The sequence below is a fragment of the Mastacembelus armatus genome, chromosome 4 (genome assembly GCF_900324485.2).
Source record: "Mastacembelus armatus chromosome 4, fMasArm1.2, whole genome shotgun sequence".
In the NCBI taxonomy this organism is placed as follows: Eukaryota; Metazoa; Chordata; class Actinopteri; order Synbranchiformes; family Mastacembelidae; genus Mastacembelus; species Mastacembelus armatus.
Genome location: NC_046636.1, coordinates 22,260,467 through 22,286,350, shown reverse-complemented (window position 1 = coordinate 22,286,350; position 25,884 = coordinate 22,260,467). Strand labels below are relative to the sequence as shown.

The window sequence follows — 25,884 nt, the reverse complement described above, 5'->3', positions numbered from 1 at the left end:
GGACAGGTCACCAGTCCATCACAGGGCCACTTAGAGACAAACAGCCTCACACACTCACACTCACTCCTATGGGCAATTTAGAGTCACCAATCAACCTGACATACATGTTTTTGGACTGTGGGAGGAAACCAGAGTACCTGGAGAAAACCCACACAAGCACAGGGAGAACATGCAAACTCCACACAGAAAGGCCGGGTTGTGAACCCAGGACCTTTTTGCTGTGAGGCAACAGCTCAGGCCAGAATGAGCTGCATTGTGTCTTTGTAGATTTGGAAAAAGTGTATGACAGGGTGCCGAGAGAGGAGCTGTGGTTTTGTATGAGGAAGTCTGGAGTATCAGAGAAGTATGTTCAAGTGGTGCAGGACATGTATGGGAACTGTAAGACAGTAGTGAGGTGTGCTGTAGGGGTAACAGAGGAGTTCAAGAGCAGAGCTGAAGATGTTGAGGTTCTCTCTGGGACTGACGAGGATGGATAGGATCAGGAATGAGGACATCAGACGGACAGCTCATGTTAGATGTTTTGGAGAAAAAGCCAGGAAGCCAGATTGAGATGGTTTGGACATGTTCAGAGGAGGGACAGTGAATACATTGGTAAAAGGATGCTGAGGTTAGAGCTGCCAGGAAGGAGGCCTAGAGGAAGACCAAAGAGGAGGTTCTTGGATGTAGTGAAGGAGGACATGAGGATAGTTGGTGTGGGTGAGGAGGATACAGAGGATAGGGTTAAATGGAGGCAGATGATTCGCTGTGGTGACCTTTGTAGGGAGCAGCCGAAAGGAAAAGAAGAAGAATCTACAATCAATAACTCCAGCAAACCAAAAACATCCTTTTAAAAAATGTGCAAAAAGCAGAAACATTTCCTTTATAAAAAATATTCAGAACATTTGCTGTGGGACTCCAGACTGTAGTCAGGTGCATTGGAGCCAGCCTGTGGCAAACTGTATGGATTGGACATTTAGATAGGCATACAGCTGTGTATATAAATTTCCCACAATTCAATCTTCATGTCATGACACAAACCAAGGATCTCTCTATAGATCTCCCACATAAAACTGTGGTGAGATCAAGAAAATACAAACCCATGTGTGAAACTCTGAGGGTGACAGCTCAATTGGAGTTTCTAAAATGGAGACAAATTTAAATTACTCTGAGAACATAAGGAAAAAGCTTCAAAACTTGAAAAAAATTTGTGCAGAACTCAAAGCAGTAACACTAGTCACTGTTGGTTATTATCATCCCTATGGAGAAGCATAGTCATAAGAGCATCATGCCCAGGGGAGACTCGGCGAAGGATGAATGTAGCCAAATACAGAGAGATCCTGTAATAAATCCTGATCCAGAGACTTGAGTCTGGGGTGACAGTTCACCTTTCAGCATGAAAATGACCCAAATCATACAGCCAAAACAACTCTGCAGTGACTGCAGGACAGGTCTCTGACCTGTACTTGAGCAGCCAGCCAAAGTTTACACTTAAATCATCTGTAAATCATCTTTACACTTAGATCATCTGTGAAGAGACCTGAATTAGGTAGTTCACAAACCTTTCCATCCAAGCTGACTGAGACGCAGAGGATCTGCCAGGAAAAATGGGATAAACCGCCCAAATCCAGGTGTGCAAAACCTGAAGCTGCCAGAATTCTGACTTAAGGTTCTAATAGCCTACTTTTGTAAATTAGATTTGTTTTTTATTTAAAAATAATGTCAGTAGCTGTCAGACTATAGCCTGCAACTGCTGAGTTTTTCATTCCATCATTAACAACAGCGCTCAGAGCCCCCTTATACCTCATTTCAAACAAGTACTGTAGGTATGAAATGGCTGAAGTAGGCCTCTACTCAATTATTCAACAGTGCAGTACAAAAAAGTAGTCATGAACTGAATTAGGAATATATATTGGTCTTATAGGGTAAAGCATTAATAAAATATTGCCAGTTCAATTGCATACATTTGCAGTTTTTTAGTGCTTTCATACTCAGCAGACATATTTACACTGGGGAATTAAGACAATCCATATGCCAACTGTTGTTTTCACTTTCTTTTTTCCAAAAACAGCCAGTGGGTTTACACTGACTTTATAAGTTTCAGAAATCACTGTCTTAGCTTTTTTTTGCTACCCTCTCTCTTGTTTATCAGTTCTACTTTTCCTTCCCAAGATTTAATGAGGTTCTCTCACTTTCAGCTCAGGCTGTCTTGTGAGTTATTCTATGATTTTCACAGACTTTGTTATCCCACATTCAGGTCTTTGGAACATCCATGACATGCATTTCTGAATATATCAATATGGCATCAGCATTTCTTTCTACATTGGGTTACAGTTTTATTTTTTTTAAACATCAAGTGGCTATGAGAAGAGTCCAGTGCAAATGCCTAAAAATAGCACGACTGTATGTCAGTGGCCATTTAGCAAATTTCCAATATTAAAATTTCTTATGCATTCATTTTGGGCAGACAAGACATGATGTGTGTAAAACATTTATTGAAATGTTATAATATCCAGCTCATATCATGAAGGACACTTTGTAACAAGAAAAGAAAATATATTCTCCCAACGATGAAGCAGGCACCTTTCCTTTCAGTTAGTGCTTGCACTTCACATAAAATTAAGGTGAACTGTTATAATACCTGCACAAAAAGCCACATCCATTGGTTTTAATCAGATCATTTACAAGATGTTTGCTGAAATGTCAGAAAATGAACTCATATCAAATATCAGACTGTGAATACATTTACATGCAGAGTTCCACTTTACTGCAGATCTACGTTCAAATTTGTTTTCAGTCAGCCATTTGAGTTATTTGGTCTGTTGATATTAGTTACATGAAATCAGATCCTGTAAAAAGAAAAAAAAAACTACCTAGACCTATACCAACAATACACTGCATGCAAGCACAATGTAGTCACAAAACATCAATTCAGTCTATCTAGGAGAAGGCAACAAATGGCTAACAGTGACAATAGTTGATAAGGTGCTCTCACAGGGGCGTTGACCACTAAAAGCAAACAGTGAGGTTGTGGAACTTCAGAGACTGAATACTGAGGCAAAGTATAACACATATCTACTTTGGGTGTGACTTTTTTTCAGTATCAAAATAATGGAACTGGTGCTTTGGCACATCAGTACTAAGTGAGAAATCACAAAGGCGGACTGCGCACCAGAAATTTTTGAAATGTGTCCACATACTGCTTCACTGAAGCATAAGTCCAGTTTAACAAAACAAAAAGCAACGTTTATTAAGGCAAAAGTCAAGCAGTGTTTTCACATGCAAAATCTGCATGCAATAGTACGGCTTATTTCAAGAAATCGCAGCCAAAGCAGGAAAGTATGAGGATATCAAGCACAGCGTATCAAAACTAAACTGAAGTTTTGCCAGAATACACACAGCACATAGAAAGAATTCCACCAGATAAAAAATTTTTATGTGGTTTCCACTTTCTCATTTCAAAAAAGAAAAACCCTTCCTTCTTCTTCACTTTAGTATGATTTCTATCACAACTCTGGCAGCACACAAAACAATCCTATCTTAAAGTTCCTTAAGGCACACATCCTTTACATATATTGGCAAGACAGTTAATTTTCATAAGCAAATCTTTCCCATTCCTTTTAATGAATGATATGTAAACAAATTAGAAATGGAATGATATATTTTAAAGATAACCCTCAAAAATAAGTTTAAGATTTGAATGAGTATTGATAGCACCCCCCCCATGTATTTTGTAATGTAGGGAAGAAATTATATGGTGCATTTAAGTGTTTTCTCCTGCACCACTGAAATGACCAGATCAATGTCTCCATCTACAGGCGTCTCTAAGCTATCCCCAGTGACTGTTCTCAGGATAGCTTGGCACTGCGGCAGGGTACTGGGGCAAGCTTGGGCCTTGGACTGTATGAGCAACGTTAAACCCCGTTTCCCTCACTGGTGCGTTCTTCCACACCCCACTGCTCCACTCTTCCTGAGCACGTGCCAAGCTCCCGCCACCACCACGATACAATCTGTGCACCTGATACACGAAAAGAAAGAGATTTAAAAAAAACTTTCATTACACGTTTATGTGGCTGCTAAAGTGCCTGTGAGGGTATATATGGAAAACTGTATTTAGATGTGTGTGTATATATGCATGCTATATGTGTTAACTCACCTTAATGAGAATCAGTGCCATTAAAGCAGTCACCACAGTGAAGAGCAGAGTTGTGATAAGCATCACTATAGCGGAGCCCACATTTTGCTTGAAAAATAACACTGTCGCAATCCAGCCGCTTTGATGTATTGGTGAGAGTAAGATGGAGTAGTGGTGTTAGTGAATCATACAGCATGTAATTAGCAAAGTGAATTAAATTCAAATATAATCTGACGTTATTTATGAGCCATTAAGCAGTGAGGCAGCAGATAGAGTGATCAGTATAACACTGACTAACAATGACATATTGTCTCATAAGCGAACAGTGGTGTCTTCACTAACAGATGCTTGGTTACTGAACTTAAAATAAAAACATCATATTTTAAAGTGACTGAAGGGTATAGCCTAAACCTTCCATCTCAGCATCAAGGAACTGGTTGTGCAACAAACTGGACTAGCAAACGCAAAAACACAAAACAAGCAGTAAGTTATGAAGTGCTCAATACTGTTATGTTGATAACATCCTCATCATGTGTTAACAAGTTTATTGTAGTGTCTTCGAATCATAATTTGTGTGGCCGAGCAAATGCAAGTGTGTGAGGGAAAGCAGATTTTCCAGGTCGCTTTGACAGAAACCCACATGGCCAGCTCAATGTGCACAATCTTCAGAGCTGGTTCAGTTCAACTCACCATGTTCCCCAGCCAGAGAAGCCTAAAGTCTGGATAAGGGCTAAGACACACTGGAAGAAGAAGATGAAGAAGAAGGCCATGAAGTTGAAGGAGCTATCAGCCCTGTGAACAACATGGAAAAAAAAGAAGAAGATAAAGAGACGATACAGTAGAAAACAAATAGACTGACTGGCTTCATTTTTGTTGCAGGGTTGCTTTCTCCTAGTAGTTGTCAGCATGTGGGTCAAACCGGCACCACACTCACTAGATAATATGATGCATTGAAATGAACAAGCAATGAGAAAGCTAGAAATATCCTCAGTAAACATAATGGGTGCATATGAAAATATTTTGCACATACAGAAAAGGTGCAATATTCTTTGTGTGTGTTTCAATGTGTTTTATACACAAAAAACTGTTAACTGTTGTCACAAAAACAAAACTCTTTCAGTAATTTCATATCAGATCTTGTGACCTGTGCCCACCACATCATTATAATTGGTGATTTAAATATTCACTGAAGCAAGTGATTTTTCTCAGGCAATCTATGAACCCACACAGCAGATGTCATACGACCGACATGCTTATATTCTATGGCCTTCCTGTCTGTGGATCAGATCACTCCCTGATCCAATTTAATTGAATTGAACCGAATTCAATTTAATAGGTTGTTATTACTCTGTTATTAATAGACCAGATTATTAAAACCACCATGCCCACATAGGTTTCCTGTTTTACAAGGCAAGGACATTGTCACTCGAAAGATTTAACTGATTGAAAAAGAGACTAATGGTAAGGGCGGTTCTCAGACCCAACCACAAGAAGCAAGAAAGATTTTGTCAGTTTATTCAATTAGTTGTAACCTCGTGATAGACTAGGGATTTGTCCAGGAAGTGATATACCTTTTGCCTTGTGTTAGCTGGAATTGGCTCATGTATGTAACCAGCCATGATAAACTCCACTTTATCCAATTCAGATGCATCATTACTTGTACATGCTTTTATAATATCTTAAATTGACAGCTCCTATACACTTTTCTCTCCTACCCATGACAGCAACAAGAAGCTTTCATGTAGTCTAAAGCGTAGCAGCCAGAGTTGTTACAGAATCTAAGAGGTTTGAGCATGTAACACATGTCCTGGTGTCATCAGGAAATCTGGGCATGATTTCACAACATGGAACATGAATGGAAGGCTTTAAATGGATGGGTTACTCCTACATTTCGCTTTAGGACTTTTATTCTCCATCAAGGACTTCAATGCAGCTTTAGCTGTTCTGAGATTTAGCAAAAATATTTTGGGGGAAAGAGCCCTCCCACATTACACTCTTTATCTTTACAATGTCCATTTCCTTTTTTTTCTCCTTTATGCTTTGGCCACTTCTGGTTTCATTGGCTGGATAAACTTTGAACTGATTTCTACACTGAGAACTGCTTATCTTATACATGTCCTAAATTCAGACCTGTTGTTATAATAACATTTTTACCTAAATGTCTGTGGTTCTCACTGTATGTATGTGATATGATATTTTGGTGGGTTAAGTGTCTAAAGAGTCTTTGTAAGCACTTTCAACAAAAAGCAGTTAAGTCAAGTTAAGTTGAAGTTCAGGAATGAATCAGGGTTGTGAGATTTACCAGATGATGACTAACCTGAAAGCTTTGTACAGTGGTCTGAACCAGCAGATGTAACTACAGGGGCTGAAGAGGATGAGCCACAGCAGAGAGAAGCCAAAATTTGTAGCACTTCCACCTCCGGCCCACCAAGCAATACATGAGATCACGTTTATGCACAAAGTGCCAGAATACACTGCAGAAGAGAAAGTACAAGTGACATGGCGAGAATGTAAGAGGAAATTATTTTTTAACATTAGATGAAGGAACGCATCTCCAAATTACAAAGTTATAAAAAAAAAGTGTGACTTACTCATCCAAAGCATGTAAACTCTGCGCACCAGTTGTTGGTGCTGTGAGGGGATCTCATCATCAATGTTCTGATAAAAACATGGCTTTATTCTCATGAACTGAGGCAGGGGAGGGAAGTTATTCACCCGCTCTGAAAGAAGTGGCATCATAAATATGGTTGTATTACTTTTTTTCAACTAATTGTTAAACCATGCTTGGATACACTGGAAAAGGGAAGGGAAAGTGGAAAAGTGTTTTTACAGTGTTCCTTTTTCTGTTACTACTAGTTTGCTTTTTACAGGAAATAGATAGATATGTATATAGATATATAGAAACACGTTTTAAGTGACAAACCTGCCATTTTGAAATCCCAGTTCTTTCCTGAATAATAAGGATATACAGAAATAGAAATGAGCAATTAACACACACTTTTATGCACCATTCCAGACAAGGAAACTTTAACCAATTAGCATATTCTTACTTCAGATAAAACTCCCTGTTATTTTACAAACTTGTATTAGTTTTATGTGCTTGACGAACATTGCCAACGCTGAATAAAAAAGTCCAGAGGGACAAGAAAAGACGCTGTACCAATCATTTTGAACCTTTTGCTGTAGTTTGTATGGTCCTCTTGAATGCGCATTCCAACTTTGTTCAAAGTGTTCACTAATTCCAGTACAGAAACATGAAATTCCCGAGCTTTCTTTTAAATTATACCTATGTATAGTTAGAATATGATGGCTTTATGTATGATACTATAAAGTAGATAGCAGCTAATGCGCGTTGTCAAGCAGATTAGTAACGTTAGTCCAGCGGAGCAGAGAAGGGCTTACTGTCTCTTTATCGAACCTTACCGCTTTGTCTCTTTGGCAGTGGACAAGCGATGAAAACACTATTTGCCTACAGTTAACGGTTAACTTCAAGCATAGTATATTTGTCAGTATTACCGGAATAACGTTTTTCACCTCACGTTTCCGTTGAAAACTGCGGGAGTCCAATAATCACTCGAGATGAGCTTTTTCGACACCCCCCACTCTAACACACTGCGGCTGCGTTACGCCTCGGCACTTGTAGTTTCAAACTGTTTATATGGAACGCGTTCGATTGCTACAAAAACTACAAATCCCAGGATTCCTATGAGCCGTTAACGGCGAACACCTGACTTCGACATTCCACCCGTTGGGATGAATCCCACCTATAGAATTCATCCGACACATCCGTAGACAGGCTGGGATAAGTAGGCAGTCTAAAAACGCTTATCATCTTGGAGCTGAAAAGTGGAATCCTTGTTGATGTTATATAAGGCAGATATTTTTGTCATTGTCGTAAGCATTTAACAACTGAGTCAACAAAACTCTGGTTGGTGGGAGTGAGTGGCAAAATGCTTTTGCCTTTCAAAGTAAAATAAACGTAGGGAGAAAGAATCTGTGGCTATTTAGGGAATATAACGTACTGCAACTAAACTACTGTTGAGAGAACAAACAGCCAGAGATCACCATCCTCGCAGATCGACTTTATTCTTTCCTTTTTTTTCCTTTCACTAAGCCACGACATGGCAACCCTGGCTAGCCGAAAGTCAACTCCGCTGCCAATCACAAAGCCCGAAACATCACATAGAAGGCGTACCCTGTGAGAGATTGCTGGTAGCTTTTAGTTTATTGCACAGGGTACCCCGGACAGGTTGGGTAGTATATTTATTAAAAAACATAACACATGTCAGCTCCCAGAGTTTCTCTTTTTGGTTAGCTATTAAAGTGTTACCCAACATTCAAAGGCCTGATACATCTATGAAAAGTCCAAAGCGGTTGTTAACACGAAACTTCGAACAACGTGCAACTCAGTTGTACAAATCAAACGTCTCCCCTCACGAGTTGTGACTTGGGGCTGACCAATCAGAGAAGGTTATTGATGCAAGTAACACACTCCCGCCAATTCCGACTGACGAGCGCGAGGCAGGCAACAGAGTAAACCGAAGCAGTATGTGGGAGGTTCGGCGAGTGTGTCATGTTTATGTGAAATAAATTAGAAATATATATCGTTTTAAAGTAGGGAAAAGCTTGGTCTGTTATCTGGGTCGTTCTTGAGTGTTACTCGCGAACTGTGCTGGCGTTTCGAAATTGTTCTGTCGGAGAAAATCGCCAAAAAGAGCCCCGGTTCAGTGGTTGGGATGTTGGCGGCGGAAAACCCATCTGCGGACGGACATTTGGCAGCATCGACTCCCCGCAGAAGAGGTAATGCTAATGCTATGCACAGCGAGCTTCTTGTCGTCCGTAATGACTTGACCTGTCTTTACTGTTATAATAACTTTATACATGGAGTGTAGCTTCGTTGTGCGTCTTAAGCGAGCACAAAAGATGACAAATTTAGTAGGAACCGTTTAAAAGTGAATTAATCCATTGGGTCAGCGTTAAGTTGGACATTGCTAGCAAACATTTTCCTAACAACAGCGTTGTTAGCTTGCCTGGTGTCATTGTTACCAAGCAAATGCTAAATTAACTGATATGAATATAATAATATGAAATTCTAACTATGAAAGCTAGCTATGCACAGCTAAATTGCTACCAAGCATTGCTAGTGTTATCATGATAACGGTATCATTAGTTGGGAAAACCATAAAGGTTTGTCAAGATAACGTTAAGTTGGGCCTTAACTTGAGTATTTGCCATTAAAAGGTCTTTAGCCTAACCTAGTGGTAAACTTGGCTCTGTTATTACCGGTTTGCTATCTTAGCTCTGCCCATGGTACATAGGAAGCAGCTAGTTTAGTTAAGTTAGCAGACAAGCTAGGTACGTTAGCTTCCGTGAGCTCAACGTTAGCTCCAAACATGAAAGCTGGTTTCACAGATAAACCTCCAGGCCTGCTCAGCTGGTCTCACTCTTTAACGTTTGCGCGTTTGTTGTTGATTTAATGCCAGGTGTTACAAATATTCAGTGGCTGTGCGATGTTTCAGTAAGTTATTATGAGTGGACAGGGACCCTTTACTGACAGTCCTAAGGTGCGTGCCCTGCGGACTAGACGGGGCCTACTGCCTCGACTAATACACCGGTTGGCGGGAGCGCAGACCAAACACAACATCATATTCACTGTATAACTATAATGTAAACAAGCCGACGTTGCTAAACACGTGACATTTAACACAACACTTAAAAGTAACCAGTTACAAGTAGCTTTTCTCATTTGTAAGGGTTTCACTTCAGTATAGGGCGATGGGGATTTTAAGACACCATAGGACATTAGCTACACTGACTTGTGGTTGTTACACTAAGTTAGAAAGCGGTGGAGTGGAGCCTAAACAAGTGACAGAGTAGAGTTGATAATGCCTTAAGTCTGTGATCTGTGCCTTGGGGCTTATTTCAAATATACTAGTTCAGATGAGTTATTTACTCTTCATTTTCTGACAGCCTCTCAGTTCACCACTTGTCAAAACTTCTACTGGCCTACTTCTTCTGCAACAGAAGTAGTTTCCTTAAGTTTCTGTGCCAGTTCATTATTTCACACTTGAGTACTTTGAAGTGAAGTTTTCGCTCAAGGTGTTATTTTCTGATGTAGACTACTAATGTTTTTGTATCTTGTTTTTTTTTTTTTTTTCAGGCATGGATTGCAAATCCAGTAACAATGCAAACAAGAAACTTATCCAAGGTAAATGCAAATTTTATTTAGTATTTTTCACTCATTTTGACACAGTTTAAAATTACTATTATAAATGACCTAGCATGGTAGGTTTCTATGTTTTTTTTTGTTTGTTTGTTTGTTTTAATGTCAAATTATGTTTTTATGGTGGTGCTTATTAATGATTGCTGCATCTTTTATGTTTCTCCTTTCCCTTGCTTTAGCATATATGGGATCAAATCTCTGTTCTATTAATTTTGTGTGTGTGTGTGTGTGTGTGTACTTATATAGCTATCTTTGAGTACCATTTTGAGCACATTTCTATCAAAGTGAAGACATTTTTCTGGTCCTCCTGTTTGAGGGTTGACACTTGGTTTTAGGGTTAGGATCTAGGGAAAGCATTATGCCTATGAGTGTCCTCGCAACTTAATTTTTGATGCTGTACAAGTTTTTTGTTGAACAACTTTGTGATAGCCCCATCATCTGTTCTACATTTTGCCAGCTGATACAACACAACAACCATGATTGTGACACATTTTGTTTTTTGCTTGTTTTTAAATTCCTCTTGCAGCCCGTCTCCCATTCAAGCGCCTAAACCCTGAACCAAAAGAGAAACGCCCCTGTGTACGTGCCTGCCCTGAACCTTCAGACAGGGAGAATGAGAATGAGTCTTCTCCACCGTTGGTGCACAGTAGGCCACCACTGGTTAATGGTCGTGGGCCCCTTGATGGCTTTCTGAGCCGTAGGAATGCTGCAGACTCAGATGAAAACATTATTATAGATTTGACTGAAGACCACTCTTCGTCTTCTGTAAAGTGCCTTGCTCCATTCCCTCCTGCCTCTCCCTCCTTCCCAATAAAAAACGAGTGTCAGGGCAAAGACAACATTGCTTCTTTTGATCTCTCTCATAAAACACACGGTTTAGACTGCATAGTAGTCAACACAGATGAAGTAGATGACGTGGAGGAAAAAGACAGGAATCAGACGATACCTATTTTGCAGCTTGACACAACGCAGGATTCTGGCAGTGAGTCCGAGGGGCAGAATGAGTCTGGAAATGTTTCCAGTTTGGGAAATAAGTCCATGCTGTCAGTTTCATCAGTCAGCTCAATGTCTGAAAGCTCACCAGAGAAGTCCAAGACTGATGATCCTACACCCACTACGCCTACAGTATGTCTACCTCTCATTTCATGCATTTACCCACATTTAAATCAACCAGTCACTATAGATTCATCAGTGTTCCTATGTTTGGTAATGTTTAAATATTTGATAGATATCACTCACAAAAAAAAGTACTGCATGGAAAGTGTGATGGAAATAGTGGTAGTTTATTAAACATTAAGCTCTTAGTGTTTAGACAGTTTGATTAGCATTTAACTTCAACTTTTAACATAAATTGAAACATTAAAATACAATTTGATTGATCAGTGTCTGATTTTTGTTACTGCTCATATCACAAGTCTGTTTTGAGGATGCCTCTAAATGGTTTCAGATATATTGTACATATCTACATCAAAAACATTTATGAAACACCCATATTACCCAATTATACTAATCACAAGGGTCCCATCTATGCTATGGTATATTCATTAAGAATGACATCATATCAATATTTTTGAAATGACTTGTCTTGATACAAATGTATAAATAAAGAAAATTCAGTAGGTTGGATGTCAGATTGGTTTCTTGGTTCTCATTGTAGGAGCCAAAGACCACCCCCAAGACACCAGATCAGAAAAAGGTCAAAAGACGCTCATTGAAGGTGAGACCACTGTGTTCACTGCAAGCAGAGATTAAATTCTTTCAAATTCACTAGTTGTGTGTTTAAGAACATGCCTCCTTACAGGTTTTGATTTCTTATGTCTTGTATTTCTCATCTAATTTGTTAATGATAAACTTATGCAATTGTAGAGTTTTCAAGAACAAGAGGAGAGGCTTCGTCTGAGACAGGAGAAGGAACGCCAAAAGGAAGAGGCTAAAGCTGCGAAAGAGAAAAAGAAAGAAGAGGCTCGCAAGCTAAAGGAAGAGCGAGAAAGAGAAAAGCGTGAGAAAAAGGAAAAAGATGAGCGAGAGAAAAGAGAGAAAAAAGAAAAAGAGGAGAAGGAAAAGGCAGATAGGTTTAAAGCAAGAGAGGAGCTACGTAAATCAAAATTAGAGTGAGTAATGCGAAGCTCCAAATAATGTAACATCATTATGGCTTATGTCATATTTTCAATGCCATAAGTTGATGTTAACAATGTGATGCAGATTATGTGTGTTGTGCTTACAATTTGCCTCAGGGCCAAGCTTAAAGAGAAACAGAAGAAAGAAGAGGAGAAGCGAGTGAAGGAGGAAGAGAAACGATTGAAAGAAGAGAAAGATGTAAGTCTATGTAGGAAAGTGCTGGTATTGGCTAGGCTTATATTACTTTTCCTGCCAGATTTATCTCTACATTTTTTTTTTACTCAATAGTCTATTGACCAGTGTGTTTCTGTTTACAGCGTCTCAAAGCTGAGAAAGCAGAAATTACACGATTTCTACAGAAACCGAAGATCCAACAGGCTCCGAAGGTTAGTAGAGCTCTTCACAACACCAGTGCTTGGTTTGACTTGCATTCCCCCTATAAACTGTTTGTTCATAATTACTGTGCTCAGAATGTTGTTGCCTAAAAGCTAGAAATCCTGCTATCATCTTTAGAGAAGCTTATTCAGTTTTTTGCAATACATGCACTATCACCTTTGTTGTCCTTTTATGTAATATAATCAACAGAACTACAAATAATGTAACAACTTGTTTTGTCTCATTGTCATTAAAGACACTTGCGGCTGCGTGTGGGAAGTTTGCTCCATTTGAGATAAAAGAAAACATGGCTTTGGCACCACTGTGTCGGGTTCAGTGTGATGACTCTGTTCTGGAGGAACTGGACCAGTTTTTGTTAAACCCTGCTGATAACCTGAATGGACTGAAAGACTGGATCGGGCAAAAGCCCCGCTGCTCAGGACCCACCAAACCCAGACATACAGACTCACTCAGGTGATGCATCCCAAACTGTTCAGTGGTACATCACATGTATTCACATATAGATTTGTGGAAAAATACAAAGTTATTTGTAGCTTTATGGTTACCTTGTGTATTTTTTCCTCAGAGAGTGTATAACAGTGGAGGGGCCTAAATCAGATGGTGTGCCAGACCGTAAACGTTATGGACCCATGAAGCTGCTGCAGTTCCATGAGAACTACCGTCCAGCATACTGGGGCACCTGGAATAAGAAAAGTTCACACATCTCACCTCGTTTCCCCTTCAGACAAGACAAGGTAATACCATTTGGAAAAGGCATCATTCTGTTCAGTTTTCCTATCACCCTGTCAGTAAGAGATCCCACTATGTTGACAATAGGAGATGAAGTGGGTTATATTGGCATATGTTTAAATAACATAATAATCATAATACATCAGTCTCTAGCAACTGAAATCTCAGATTACATAGTTATATTTTTTTTTAAAAATGTTGCTTGTATTCTGTATTTTCACTTAGTCCAAGAATTCTTTGTATAGCTCTGGTGCCAACAACTACATTCTGTTACTAGGATTTATTGGAATATGAGGTGGACAGTGATGAAGAATGGGAGGAAGAGGAACCAGGAGAGTCCCTGTCACAAAGTGAAGGGGTGGGTTTTCTTTGAATGCTTAAAAAATATTAAATACTATTGGAATCTCTTTGAATGTATTACCAGCAAGGAATGAAAATGCACACAACAAAGTGCACTTATGTTCTTGTTGCAACTTAACAAGGATTGTAGTGTGAACAAATAATTCTACTTTTTAAGACATTGAACTGTTGATCAATTATCAGGAAGATGAGGAGGAAGGAGGTGAAGATGATGATGACGATGACGATGGCTTCTTTGTTCCTCATGGCTACCTTTCAGATGATGAGGTGGCTTTAGAAGAAGAGGTATAGGCAATGCTGCATTATTGGTTTTTTTTCATTAGATTTCTTTCTCCTTCACAGCCATTTTTACATTTACATTTTTTTGTAGCTAAATGCTTTAGTAAAATCTGTGCTAAAATCTGCAACTTGTCAGGAGGGTGGTGATCTGGAAAAGCAAAAACTCCTTCAGAAACTGAAAGCAAGGGAATGGGATGAGCTGATGTCCACAAAGAAGAAAATGAAGGTCCTGGACCCAGTGGTGAGGGGCTGCATCTGGGATGGAGAAGGACCTGGTCTGGAGCTCCTTCAGTCTTATGCAATGTGTCTAATTGAACCTTTACCTAAGGCAGACACCAGCCCTGGGCCAGAAGAGCTGTCACAGAAGTGTCAGAGAGAAGCACAATGTACGTGTGTTAATAGAGTTTCACTGGAGTTAAGGGTGGAAAACGTTTTTGTTTTTTGTTTTTTTGTTTTTTTTTTTGCGGCAATCTATCAATCAGGCACAACCTTGCACAACCGGCAACTTTATCTCTGACATATTTTTCATTTGTATTTTAAGCATATGAGGAGACTGTTTTAATCAAATTCATAGTGGCTTGAAAATAATTTTGGATTAATAAAATTGGTGTTAATTGGTGTTTTTGCCATCAGCTGCTAGACATATCATTAGTAACTGTAAATTGCTTCTCTGTGTGTTTTCCTTAGTTTACTTATGTCTGTCAATGGCTCGGTTATCATAACAGCACTTTTATTTCAAGAACATTACATAAGTAGTAATTTTATGTATATTTTTAATTACAGGTATAATATTATACCAATACATATCATCCTAATTGTCCTGTGAGTTTACTTAGCTGGTATGTTTAAAGTTATGTAATTTATACAAAATTAAAAGTTAATATTTTTTTTGCTAACATTCTTTTTCTGACAGTGCTGTGTCAGCTGTTACCTCTGCTGCACGGCAATCTCAACAGCAGCAAAGTGATCATCACTGAGTTTCAGGAGTTTTGTCGTCAGCAGAGTTCATCCTCCTCATCATCACCTCCACTGCTGTCCAGCCCTCAAAACCCATCAGAAACCATTCCCACCAGGTAAAACATTGTTGGTTAACAATTTCTGTGTAAATATATGATAGAATAAAGTCATAGAAATTAATTTAAATACCATAATATTCTTTGCCAAAACAAAAGCAAACTTTATAATAAATAGCTACTCAAACAAATGTACCCCCTAAAACATCTCTGTAGATGTTTTACAATAACTAACTTTTCAAATATTCATTATTCAGTTAAAACCAGCCACTATATCAATATTTTTTACAATTATGATATTCTCCCCCCCCCCCCCCCCCCCCCCCCCCCCAATCTCAATCTTTGTTAGAATACAGCTGAAGCGCCTCATCAAGAACAATGCTGTTTATGAGAAGCGCTTTAGCTATAGACGCTGCTGCTGGTATGTGCACACAGAGGTCCTGACCCGTTTTGGCCAGGAAGCTCTCCCGGTGCCCTGCCAGTGGACCTACCTCACCACAGGAGCTCGGGAAGACTCCCGTGAAGAACCCCAGGCAGCCACTGGCTCTCAGGGAAACTCTCCCACTACACCTCAGACTTCCTCAACCATGACTTCATCATCTAACAAAAGGAAGAGCACAGGCAGCATGTCAATCACCAAATTTATGAAGAGATGTCCTGACCCCGAGCAGGTAGAGAAACACACTTAAACAGATTTATGTTTATCCAGACTTCACATTTTAGTTCTCAGTGTACTTCAATTAGTTGCACTTTTTGCTATCATTATAAATGTTTTAGAGCATTATCTAATGAAAACAGGAATTACACAAGTTTATTGTGACTTATTGCCTAAGATGGTGTTATTTCTCTGTTCTTTCCAGACGGAGCCAATGGAAGCTGATGGCTTTCAAGCTGATACTGAGGACGATGATGAGGAAGACTGTGTCATCATTTCCGCACAAACTAGTGAGTTTCACAGTCCAAATAGAAACCTGTCTGTCAATGTTTAATGCTTTCCCAAAGATTCAGACCAATCCATTTCAGCAAAGTCTAGAAGTATTTTTGCTGTTGCCATTTTAATCGCAAGAAGTCTGGGATTTTGTTGTGGCATCACAGATCTCCACAAAAGTGCTAAGCCAGAGGCTCTGGAGAGCATAATCTCTTTGCAGTTAACATTTCTGTTCATGGTTTGCTTTAATCGGCCACTATTATATCTGATAAAAAATACACACAGTTCACATATCCAGACTTTGTTTCCATATTCTCGTTCCATTCAAAATATTGACTTTCATTTCATATATTCAGCCTTATTCAGTATGCCCAAGTAGGGCTGCAACAACTAATTATTGATTTTCAGGGATTTTTTTTTTTTTTTTTTTTTTTTTTTAATGATTTTCAATGTGAAAATCAATAAAAAAAATAGTTGGCTACAAACATGCCCTTAAATTAGGAGCTCCTTGCATTAGCACATGTCACACGAGCAGAAGCGGGTAAGAAAGCTGTGCTTTCCATAATTAAACAATTCTTACATTGTTATGTGGATAGTGGTGGTGCCTTCTTGTTATAGTTAACCTGTTATGTGGTCAGATAATCAGTCATCCAGTAAAATGTTTCTGGTTCTCAGGCCAATTGACGCAGTAACTTTCACATCTCACCACAGACTTCTGTTTTATCTGATGAAGACATGGACATGAGACCTATGTCACATTTAACCTGTGTTATTGGGCTCCATGTCTACATTTCCTTCTATTGAATTTCTAGGGACAGCTATAGCCTATAGGGGATAGTTTTTAGCTGTTGTGTCTGTTCTGCTAATGGTAAAAACACCACACACACAGGGCTGTTGTGATGACTGATGCAGGTCGGCGCCAATGGGGATTAAATGTTTGTTTTCATATATAAACCCAGGCAATGTCCAGAGATAGTCTGGAATTGTCATTGTAACACACACATCACACAGTGAGAGATTGTCTGAGTGAGATAGTTTTACAAGGGGACAAAATCCAACTGGTTTCAGTGAGGGACAGTGTTGCTTTTGTAGTGTACTGGAGACACACCAGAGCTCACACCCTGACACTACTCAGGCTTTTAACAAGAGCAGGAGAAAGGTTCAGGTTTTGTCTGGTCTGTGTTCCTCTAGCATTTGTGTTTTTACATGCAGCTCACTGGGATGATGTCTAGCAATGTTCATGTGCATGTCTGAAAGCATGTCGCTTCATTTGGGTTAATGCACCACTCACTTTCTGTTTCACGCTTTCAGTGTGAAATTCTAGGAAACAAGTGCCTTTTTAATGTAATAAAATTTAAGATCTATTTAAATGTCATCACATTAAAACAACTCGTTTGTTTTATTTTTTACGACGCTTGTGGCCAACTCATTGGGGCCATGTTGTGACAATACAATGTTGAATACAGATTTAATATTTTGTAAAAGTCTGAGTAATCAATAATTAAAATAGTTATTTGTTGCAGCCCTTTTAAGTTGTCCATTCAGATTTCCTGAGTAACATGCCATAGTTTGAGTGATTGCTCTGATCACTTCCACCAGGATATCCTAGGCCCCATGATGAGCTTTTACAACATCCAGCTAGTTGGCCTAGCTTAGCATAAAGAGCAGAAGCAGGAAAATAGTTTTCCTTGGTCCAAACTTAATAAAACATGCCCACAAGCATATCTAAAGTTGTCTTTTTTTTTTCGGTTTAAAAGTATAGTAAAATAACAGGTCTTAACATGCTTCAGTCATTTACAAACACCTGCATACAGAGATCCTAGTTTTAAATGGATATTTTTTCTGAATTCATATTAAAATTTTAAATATGACTCTTTAGGCCCAGTCAAAGAGAACTCTGCCAGGGAAGGAGACAGCCTAATGGAAGTCACCCCCTCTGACACAGCTGTTCTCCCCGTAGCCAGTGCTGCTCCTACCTTCGCCACTGCCTGAGGACCGGGCAGACCGTCTCCCGTAACCAAGCTACGCCTGTTTACACATCCGTTTCTTTTTCTACTGTGGCCACAACAGACTCAACTTCGAGCAAGATTAAGCACCACACTGTGGCACAGGTAACTAACAGCAGATAGCCTCTGCTCAGTATGAGTTCCCTCTGTTTCATAAAGGAGTTGGGAGCCATCTTGCCTGTACAGTGTAGTTGTGCATAAAATCAGTGTCTGAGGACAGGTTTGTCCAATGGTTCACTCTGTATCTGATTTTTTGCAATGAAGTCTGAGTTGGGCATAACTGAAATGCACCTCTAAAGTAGAAGCAGTTAAGCACTGCTTCAGCTACAGTGGATTGGGTTGAGCAGAGGGAGGATGAGCAGAATGGAAATGGCCAAATTTCATGAGAAGAAGCATCCAAGACATCAAGAACAGCATTATGTACGGTTTGTGAAATTTTGGATTTATGATATTAATGTATTTCTTATTGTCTAAATGTACATAGTTCACCAGAAATTAGAGTTTGGGAAATGAGAGGCTGGAAGTCCATCTTTATATTTGGGTCCATTTATTCTGCAATTTCTGATTCTGATAACTCACTGGAGTAGTTGCTAGATCTGTCCTTGTACAGTTAGGCCCAGTGTCAGTGTTTTATAAATTTGTAATTTTATTATTTTTTTTTTTGTATTTTTTTTTTTTTTTTCAAGAATACTTGAACAGGATAAATTCATTAAACATGAATAAAAGTACTGCACTTTTGAATTCTGCTCACTCTGCCCCTTCATCTGGGTGCCTTTGTTAGCATGAAGCTAATGCTATCACCACACAAGCAGTGTCTCATACTTCTCAACAGGAGCTAACAGGCTGTTCTGGTTAACACTTAAGCGTTAATCTGTCAGAGTCTATGGTGTATAAAGCCGCTGAACAGCAGATGTAATATGGCTTTTTGTCAATAACAGGTATTCAAAACTTAAAATCGGTATTTATTTGAGGCATTTCTGTCACGAAGTCTAAATTGCTTTTGCACATCTGGAAATCAACTGTGGCAACACTATTTTACAGGTAATTTCCTAGAGAACATACTGTACACCTTTCCTTTAAAGAACTGCTCAAATTCAATCCAAATAAATGTGTTCTCAGCTCTCTAGGACTCTATCATTGTATTAAATGAGTGAAAGGTTAATTAGTTGAAAGCTTGCTGAGTGAAGACTTTTCCCCACAAAATACCTCATAGTGTAGACCTGTAGAACGTTTCTAAGAACATTACCATTATTCATCTGTCTTTTGTAAAACTGCTCACGATATTAGTCGATATTACATCTGTTGATTCACTTCTAAAATATTTAAAAGGTTGTTTCTGTGAAAAAGCTTCAAGTAAGCTTCAGTAGAGCTTCACAGAGCTTCAGTATTGTGTGCACAGTGTCAGGTCATGTTAGTTGTAAAGTAACTTCACTTTAGATACAAACTGAAGTTCATACATGGATTTGGCTAAATTCTGTTTATTAAACAAAATTTGGGTGCAATGCAAGCAATCTTTATTGTGGGCAAGTTTAAAAGCAACACAACTCAACATCTGGACAGACCACATCTGCTCACTAAACATTACAATTCTGATAAAAACATAGCACTTCACTGAATACTTGTGGGCAACTCATGGACAGGCTGAATAACAGCAGAGGAGTACAGAAATGTTGCTTATGGCTGACCTGGCCTTATGGTCGCTAACATTGTGCATAAAATTCTGCATGATACCAATCCTTGACATTTAACTTGTTTCATTTACACCCAACAGCTGCAGTTTATGCTTGTCTGCAACTAATCTTGGTGCAGTTTTAAGGTGGTGCCAATTATTTCTATTGTTTACAAAAAAAAAACTTTCTAGATCTATTTCTGTACAACACATTGGAGATGTATTATAAAGATGAGTCATGAGAGGTAGGCTGTTATTTTACCCAATTACAAGCAGGAGAAACTATAGATAGCTTGTACATTTACTTGGTATACATTTTTAAAAAGCAAAACCAGCACAAACATGAAAATATTAACCTTCAATGACGGGGAAAGAAAAAAGGTTTTAAAACATTTAACATGAACATGTTAAACATGTTTTGAAATATAAATCATTTTTATCTCAAGTTTTATCTCAAGGAAAAGTGTTTGATACAAATGACTCAAGAATAAAAACAACCTCAATTATCTGGACAGTGGGAGTCTATGCTGCCAGTGTTAACAAAATACCAATATCTGCTTCTCCTAGCAAGTTGGTTACACAAACTTGTAGTGAATCTTTACAACTAAAAATGTGGACTTGTGTGGACAAAACAATGGGTTTGTACTTTTTATGTGTTATGTGTTTTTTAAATATATAATTTTTTATATTTAGGGCACCATTTACACAGTGTATTTATAAATGTGAAATAATCCTTGAAGTGCTAAAATCAGGTAAAAAGAAAATATCACCATCATATCATTAGCACCTAGCTATCACTCTGAAAAACTATTTAATTAGAAACCTTATTTGTAAATTACATTTGTTACAGGTTTGGACCTCGATTTTAAGCCAAATTATACGGATAACTGGTTCACGACTTGTGTAACTCCAAGGAGAGCAAAGCCACTGCAGAGCAGAGCACAAACAGGCTACAAAAGCTCATGTATGTAGACAGTAATGGAGCCAGAGTCATTGCACTAAATCTGACCAGTCAGACAAAACAGTTAACCTTCAACACTGTCAAACCAAATGTAAAGCAGTACATGTCCTCAGTAAAGCCAGCACACTGACACCCAGCAGCTTTTACACTCCAAAAGAGCGTCTGTTGATGCTGAAACACTAAATACCATCCAGCTTTACTTGCCATTGCTATTCTTTTTTTCTACTTCACGTGACTGTGGTGTAAGGACTCTACACTTGCAGATGGACTGCTCGTGCAGTGACTCCCCCCCTCCAAAGAAAAAAAGATTGTATGGTGACATTTGAAACTAGATCTCTGAACATGCCACATGAAGTATACCTGACTGGTTGACTGCAGGGTACAGACAGCACCGAGGTGTGCTGCCAGTCCGCTTACTACACAGCATGTACATTCACATTCATGCATCAAAACAACTGTCCCTTGCTTTGTCCTTAAATCTGTTACTAGCGCTTCTTTCAACAGACTGCACAGCTGAGACAGGACTGCAGGGTGACTTTATCCTCACAGCCAAAAGAGAAGGATAATGCTCAGCAAAACAAGCACATCACGGTGAAGTTGCCCCTGTTCTGTCACCACTACTGACTTAGGTAAACATTTGAAAAATACATTTCGTTAGTCATTTGTCAGGAGCAATTTCACCCCTGTAGTGCCAGGGAGGAAGGGGACCATTGAGGGACAGAGTACATGTGCTCAACTCAGGGTCCGAATGCTTTCCAGCAGCTCTGGTTTGAGGAGGGTGGGGGGCTTCCCACCTGCAGCTGCAATATCTGCCTGCACTCCTGCATCCCAGGCAAAGGTAAGCAGAGCTGCAGGAACCTGAAGCAAGAAAAAAAAAAAAAAAAAAAAAATTATATATATATATATATATATATATATATATATATATATATATATATATATATATATATATACACACACTCAAATATTAACTAACCAGTGGAAATTGTATACAATACTTTTATATAAGACAGTTCTAATGGGAGGACCTGTTTTAACTCACCAAGTTACACTCTGCAAGAGCAATTTCCTCAGACTCTTGTAATTTTTGACCTGCAGGAGCGATGAGCTCAAAAGGCTGCCAGCCGTCCACCATGGACTCCCGTACAAACCCAAACAGCACAGGCAGCCGGTCCCATGCATAAAAGGTCCCTGGGGTCACACACATCTTTAATACCATTTCTATCAGGGCTATCAACTAAACTGATTTTATTATATGAAAACTATGATAATACTGTACATTTAAATTCATTTTATATTTTTTTGAACTGACGTGGGGGGGAGAAAAAAAAGAAAAAAAAAAGAGGGTCTTACCTTGTAGCAGGTTTCCATCAGGCAGTCTGATCCTGAGCAGGGTGTAGTTGTATTTCCTTCTCTCCCTCTGCTCCTCTTTTTCCCTCATGGCTTTGGTGCGCAGCATGGCATTCTTCTCCACCAAATCGCTCCTGAAGAAAAAAAAAAAAAAGAAATGTAGACCTGCTGCAAATTGAGTGCACTAAAAACCAGTAATGGTTGGTGTATAAACTTTCATATATATGTGGCCAGATGATCACTATGATAACCATGATGAAAAGGAGAAACTGAACAAAGAGTGGTTTTGTCTTAGTTTTAATCAGGGGCGTTTTTAGGCCCTTTTTAGGGGTGCTCACCTAAATTTCATCTTAGCACCCCTAAAAAAAATAATAATTAATCATTTGGCCTATTATTAACTAACATTAGATTTTGTAATCATCCTAACTTGTTTTGTAATCAGTCACAAACCTAGAAGCAAAGTAGAAGATAAAGCAAGTGATGAAACTAATGGTGGAGATTACAATCACAAACAGCCTAAGATGAATGCTGATGTTAGCAAATACAGATGCTGACTGTTCTGAATGTGGGGTATCAGTGGGGTAATTGGTCGTTAACACTGACTTACAAAGCGTGTGGTTACAGTCCCATGCTGTGAACATTGTCAAATAACATAGCTGACTTAGCTGCACCTACAGCTAATGAGCTAACTGATGCACTTTAATATTTTACTGAGTGGAGAAGAAATAGCAATTTTGTGCAGTATTATAAAGCATTGCAATTATTCTTCACTAACAAATGTTAATTAAAAAGTTACAATTTTCAGTTTTATGTATTAGTAAAGCATTACAAGTTCCATATCCTTTTTATAATCAAATTACACATACTAATGAAACTACACAAGAAAGTATATTTACATTGGAAGTCTGTGCTTCCATAGATGTTTTTTTTGCCCTTTTGTACTGTTGATGTACTGTTGAAATGCTATTGCAGCTGTACATCCAATTGTAACTGTAATCTGATCTGTTTATTAGTGTGTCAGTGTAAATACACTGGAACAGCTACTAACAAGGACTCTATACCTTTGCTGTTGTTCCTTCTTGAGCTCCTCTGCTGTCAGGTTGTAGAACTCTGGTGGCAGCTCAAAACGTTGGGCATTGGCAGAGGGCCTGAAAGCTTGAGGTTGTCTGTCCAGCTGAGCTCTGACTGGCTCTCCTCTCTGAAGGCGATCCCTCCTCTCCTTCATCAGCTCCAGGGCATCAGGACTCTGCTCTGGTAACACCAGAAACTCCTCTTCCTCCTCTGATCTCCAGGAAAGGTGAGCACGAAAATATATCATGAAAAATTATATTTGCCATGTTGACTTTTGACTGTGATATATCAATAAAATATATCCAGTATTGTCCAGTACACAACACCCATGGGGATAAGTTTTAAAATCATCAGGAGTTATTATACCTTGACCCTCTACAGAAAGCATAACACTTGTGAAGCCCAGGGCCTGCAGGAACTCTCTACTGCCCTCCACAGAACGGACTTTCTCCTGAATTAAAAACAAGAAGAAATTATAGAAAAGAAATGCCAAAATATCTTCTGTATGTTTCTTCTACAACATATACCATAAAATCTGTCTAGTAAATATTACTAGTCTTAAGCCAAAAAGAAAAATTGCATAGGAGCACAGACAAAGTTCAGTGTCATACACACCTGGAACACCTTGTTGCTCAGTTTGATCTTCCTGTATTTCTCCTCTGTGGGATTCTTACATATGTTTTCCACATACCTGTGGAAATGTGAAATAACAGGATTTATTAAATATGAAGTTAGCTGAACATAATATTGTATCAGCCACTAATAGAAATCAGTGCTATTTTACTTGCTTATGATGTCCACAGCAACCTTCACTTTCTCTCTGTCCTTGTTAAATGTGTGGATCATCATAACAGAGGCCTCAACGGCATCTTCCTCGAAGCGCTGACAGTACAAACAGAGCACATGTTGTGGGAACAGCACTAACAGGGAGAGCATTAAATCTCATTCTAATCACATTAACTTGATTAAAAAAACTAAAACAATCTGACGCACCATTAAAATGGCCTCTTTAATGTGTACTTCCCTCTCACTCTTAGTTAACGTGGCTCCAGTCAGTGGACAGGTGAAATACACACCAGACACAGAGAGACAGGCAGGATCTTTCACAGGCACGTTGGACCCCTGAAAAGAAAAGATCATTCAATAATATGCTCAGTGTGAAATATACAATCTCAACAGTGTTACTTCAGAAACCTTGTTTTAACAACAAGCCAGCATTAGTACACAGAATAGTACACACCTCTGCTGTAGCTGCTTTATCTTTCTCAGCCAGCACTGCCGCCTCTGCCTCCAGCTCTCTCCTAACTACAAACAGATTGTCAACACATCATGAGCAGCATTAAACTCAACTGTGGTTCCTTAATCAAACACATCTATGGCAGTCGAAAAAAAAAAAACAGATGACTGAAATGACTCTCCAACTATGTGCTGACCAATCCCTACAGTATAAACACATGAATATGTCAGCTACACACACTGTCCATGGTTTTGGAATCTAAAAATATCTCAAAACAAACAAAAAACAGTGCAACACAGAACAAAAGGACAGGAGGCCAAGGGAAAACCACAACCCGTTTACTACATGAGACCTGATCATACAGGCACTACGTATGTAATGACTTAAAGCAAAGCCAACGTTACACAAAACATGCATGTCCCTATTTCCAAAAATACAACAGTGACTGAGCTGGGTGTGATTTCAGAGTCCAGCCACAGTGAATCACGGCTATGTGATGTTTGTGTCCCCCACCCTGGTTCCTGATGGCATCCTGAGAGGTGTGGAGCTTCGGCCGCTGGTGCTGTTCAATCCTGGCCAGAGCTGCAGCTCCAGCCCTCTGGGCTCCTTCGCTGGGGCCATGGCGGCTGTGCTTGACGCTGGAGCTGCTCTGCACCGCCTCGGGTTTGGCGCTTTATGCGGAAAGAAACGCAAAGTGAACGGTCGTGTTGTGACTCAAGGCTCAACCTCAAAGCTCGTATAAATCACCCAGAGGCACAGAAAGCCTGCCGTGTAACGAGCAGGTGGTTAATCAGTTAACAAGCACTGTTATCTACTTAAACCACTGGCTAAATGAGCTTTCTCTGAGACTGCACATTAGATCCCTCACTATTTAATCTAACGTTAAATGCTCACGGTGCTAACATGCGATGAGAATCACCAACTAGCGTTAGCTTCCATGCTAATAACCACCCAATAATCATCAATAGCTATCAGCTATCTATCAAATAACGCTAACTCAATGTTAGCATGTTAGCTTTTAGACTAGCTGTAGTTAGTGCTGTAGCAGCTGAGGAGGCTTTGCCATTTGCCTTGTCTCGTCTGCTAGTTTCTTCCCAGGTCCCGCAGATTTAAATTTAATGTCTCTCTTGATATCATCCAAAAACTTCTTCATTTCCTTAAATTATCAGTGGAAACGTAGCCGCAGAAAGCAGATGGATGACGGGCACCTAGCTAAGCTTAGCTAGGGGAGGACCAAAACAAAACTGCTTGGTTGTCATGTCGCCCCCTTGTGGCCAAGTGTAGCTGGTGCACGGGGGTCTGGATGGACAAACAGGGGCCCGGAACACCGATCCCTCTGATCCAAGCCTCTTTGGACTAGGTTAGACTGCATTCAAAATCAGTAAAATAATTGATTAAAGGTGGGGCTATATTCATTATTAGGAAGATGTACA

General features: G+C 39.3%; 3 protein-coding genes across 7 annotated transcripts; 1 reads left to right on the top strand and 2 right to left on the bottom strand.

The window, feature by feature from the left end:
• Window positions 1-2,451: 2,451 nt before the first annotated feature.
• scamp4 (secretory carrier membrane protein 4) lies at window positions 2,452-7,751 on the bottom strand. Of its 5 annotated transcripts, none has more exons than XM_026305545.1 (7): window positions 7,646-7,751; window positions 7,035-7,061; window positions 6,703-6,831; window positions 6,429-6,585; window positions 4,802-4,903; window positions 4,133-4,250; window positions 2,452-3,994 (listed from the first exon to the last, which is right to left on the bottom strand). In XM_026305545.1, exons 2-7 carry the CDS (start codon window positions 7,039-7,041, stop codon window positions 3,806-3,808), a joined length of 702 nt encoding a protein of 233 aa, XP_026161330.1. In that variant the 5' UTR covers window positions 7,042-7,061; window positions 7,646-7,751; the 3' UTR covers window positions 2,452-3,805. The 5 variants fall into 5 exon arrangements, with proteins under 5 accessions (XP_026161330.1, XP_026161331.1, XP_026161333.1 ...); XM_026305546.1 differs by having other exon boundaries at window positions 7,628-7,738; XM_026305548.1 differs by having other exon boundaries at window positions 7,035-7,079; window positions 7,646-7,709.
• Window positions 7,752-8,632: 881 nt separating this feature from the next.
• chaf1a (chromatin assembly factor 1, subunit A (p150)) lies at window positions 8,633-19,285 on the top strand. Its single transcript, XM_026305047.2, has 16 exons — window positions 8,633-8,911; window positions 10,272-10,319; window positions 10,861-11,459; window positions 11,992-12,051; window positions 12,201-12,445; window positions 12,569-12,650; window positions 12,770-12,838; window positions 13,084-13,301; window positions 13,414-13,582; window positions 13,855-13,935; window positions 14,121-14,222; window positions 14,353-14,602; window positions 15,130-15,289; window positions 15,579-15,900; window positions 16,090-16,174; window positions 18,037-19,285. Exons 1-16 carry the CDS (start codon window positions 8,848-8,850, stop codon window positions 18,147-18,149), a joined length of 2,667 nt encoding a protein of 888 aa, XP_026160832.1. The 5' UTR covers window positions 8,633-8,847; the 3' UTR covers window positions 18,150-19,285.
• A 375-nt stretch (window positions 19,286-19,660) lies between these two features.
• Window positions 19,661-25,708, bottom strand: ubxn6 (UBX domain protein 6). The gene is made up of 11 exons (XM_026305048.2): window positions 25,522-25,708; window positions 24,965-25,122; window positions 24,455-24,519; window positions 24,208-24,336; window positions 23,999-24,096; window positions 23,830-23,905; window positions 23,581-23,665; window positions 23,205-23,424; window positions 22,147-22,277; window positions 21,836-21,984; window positions 19,661-21,651 (listed from the first exon to the last, which is right to left on the bottom strand). The coding sequence occupies exons 1-11, from the start codon at window positions 25,602-25,604 to the stop codon at window positions 21,526-21,528; spliced, it is 1,320 nt and encodes a 439-aa protein (XP_026160833.1). The 5' UTR covers window positions 25,605-25,708; the 3' UTR covers window positions 19,661-21,525.
• Between the last annotated feature and the right edge of the window lie 176 nt (window positions 25,709-25,884).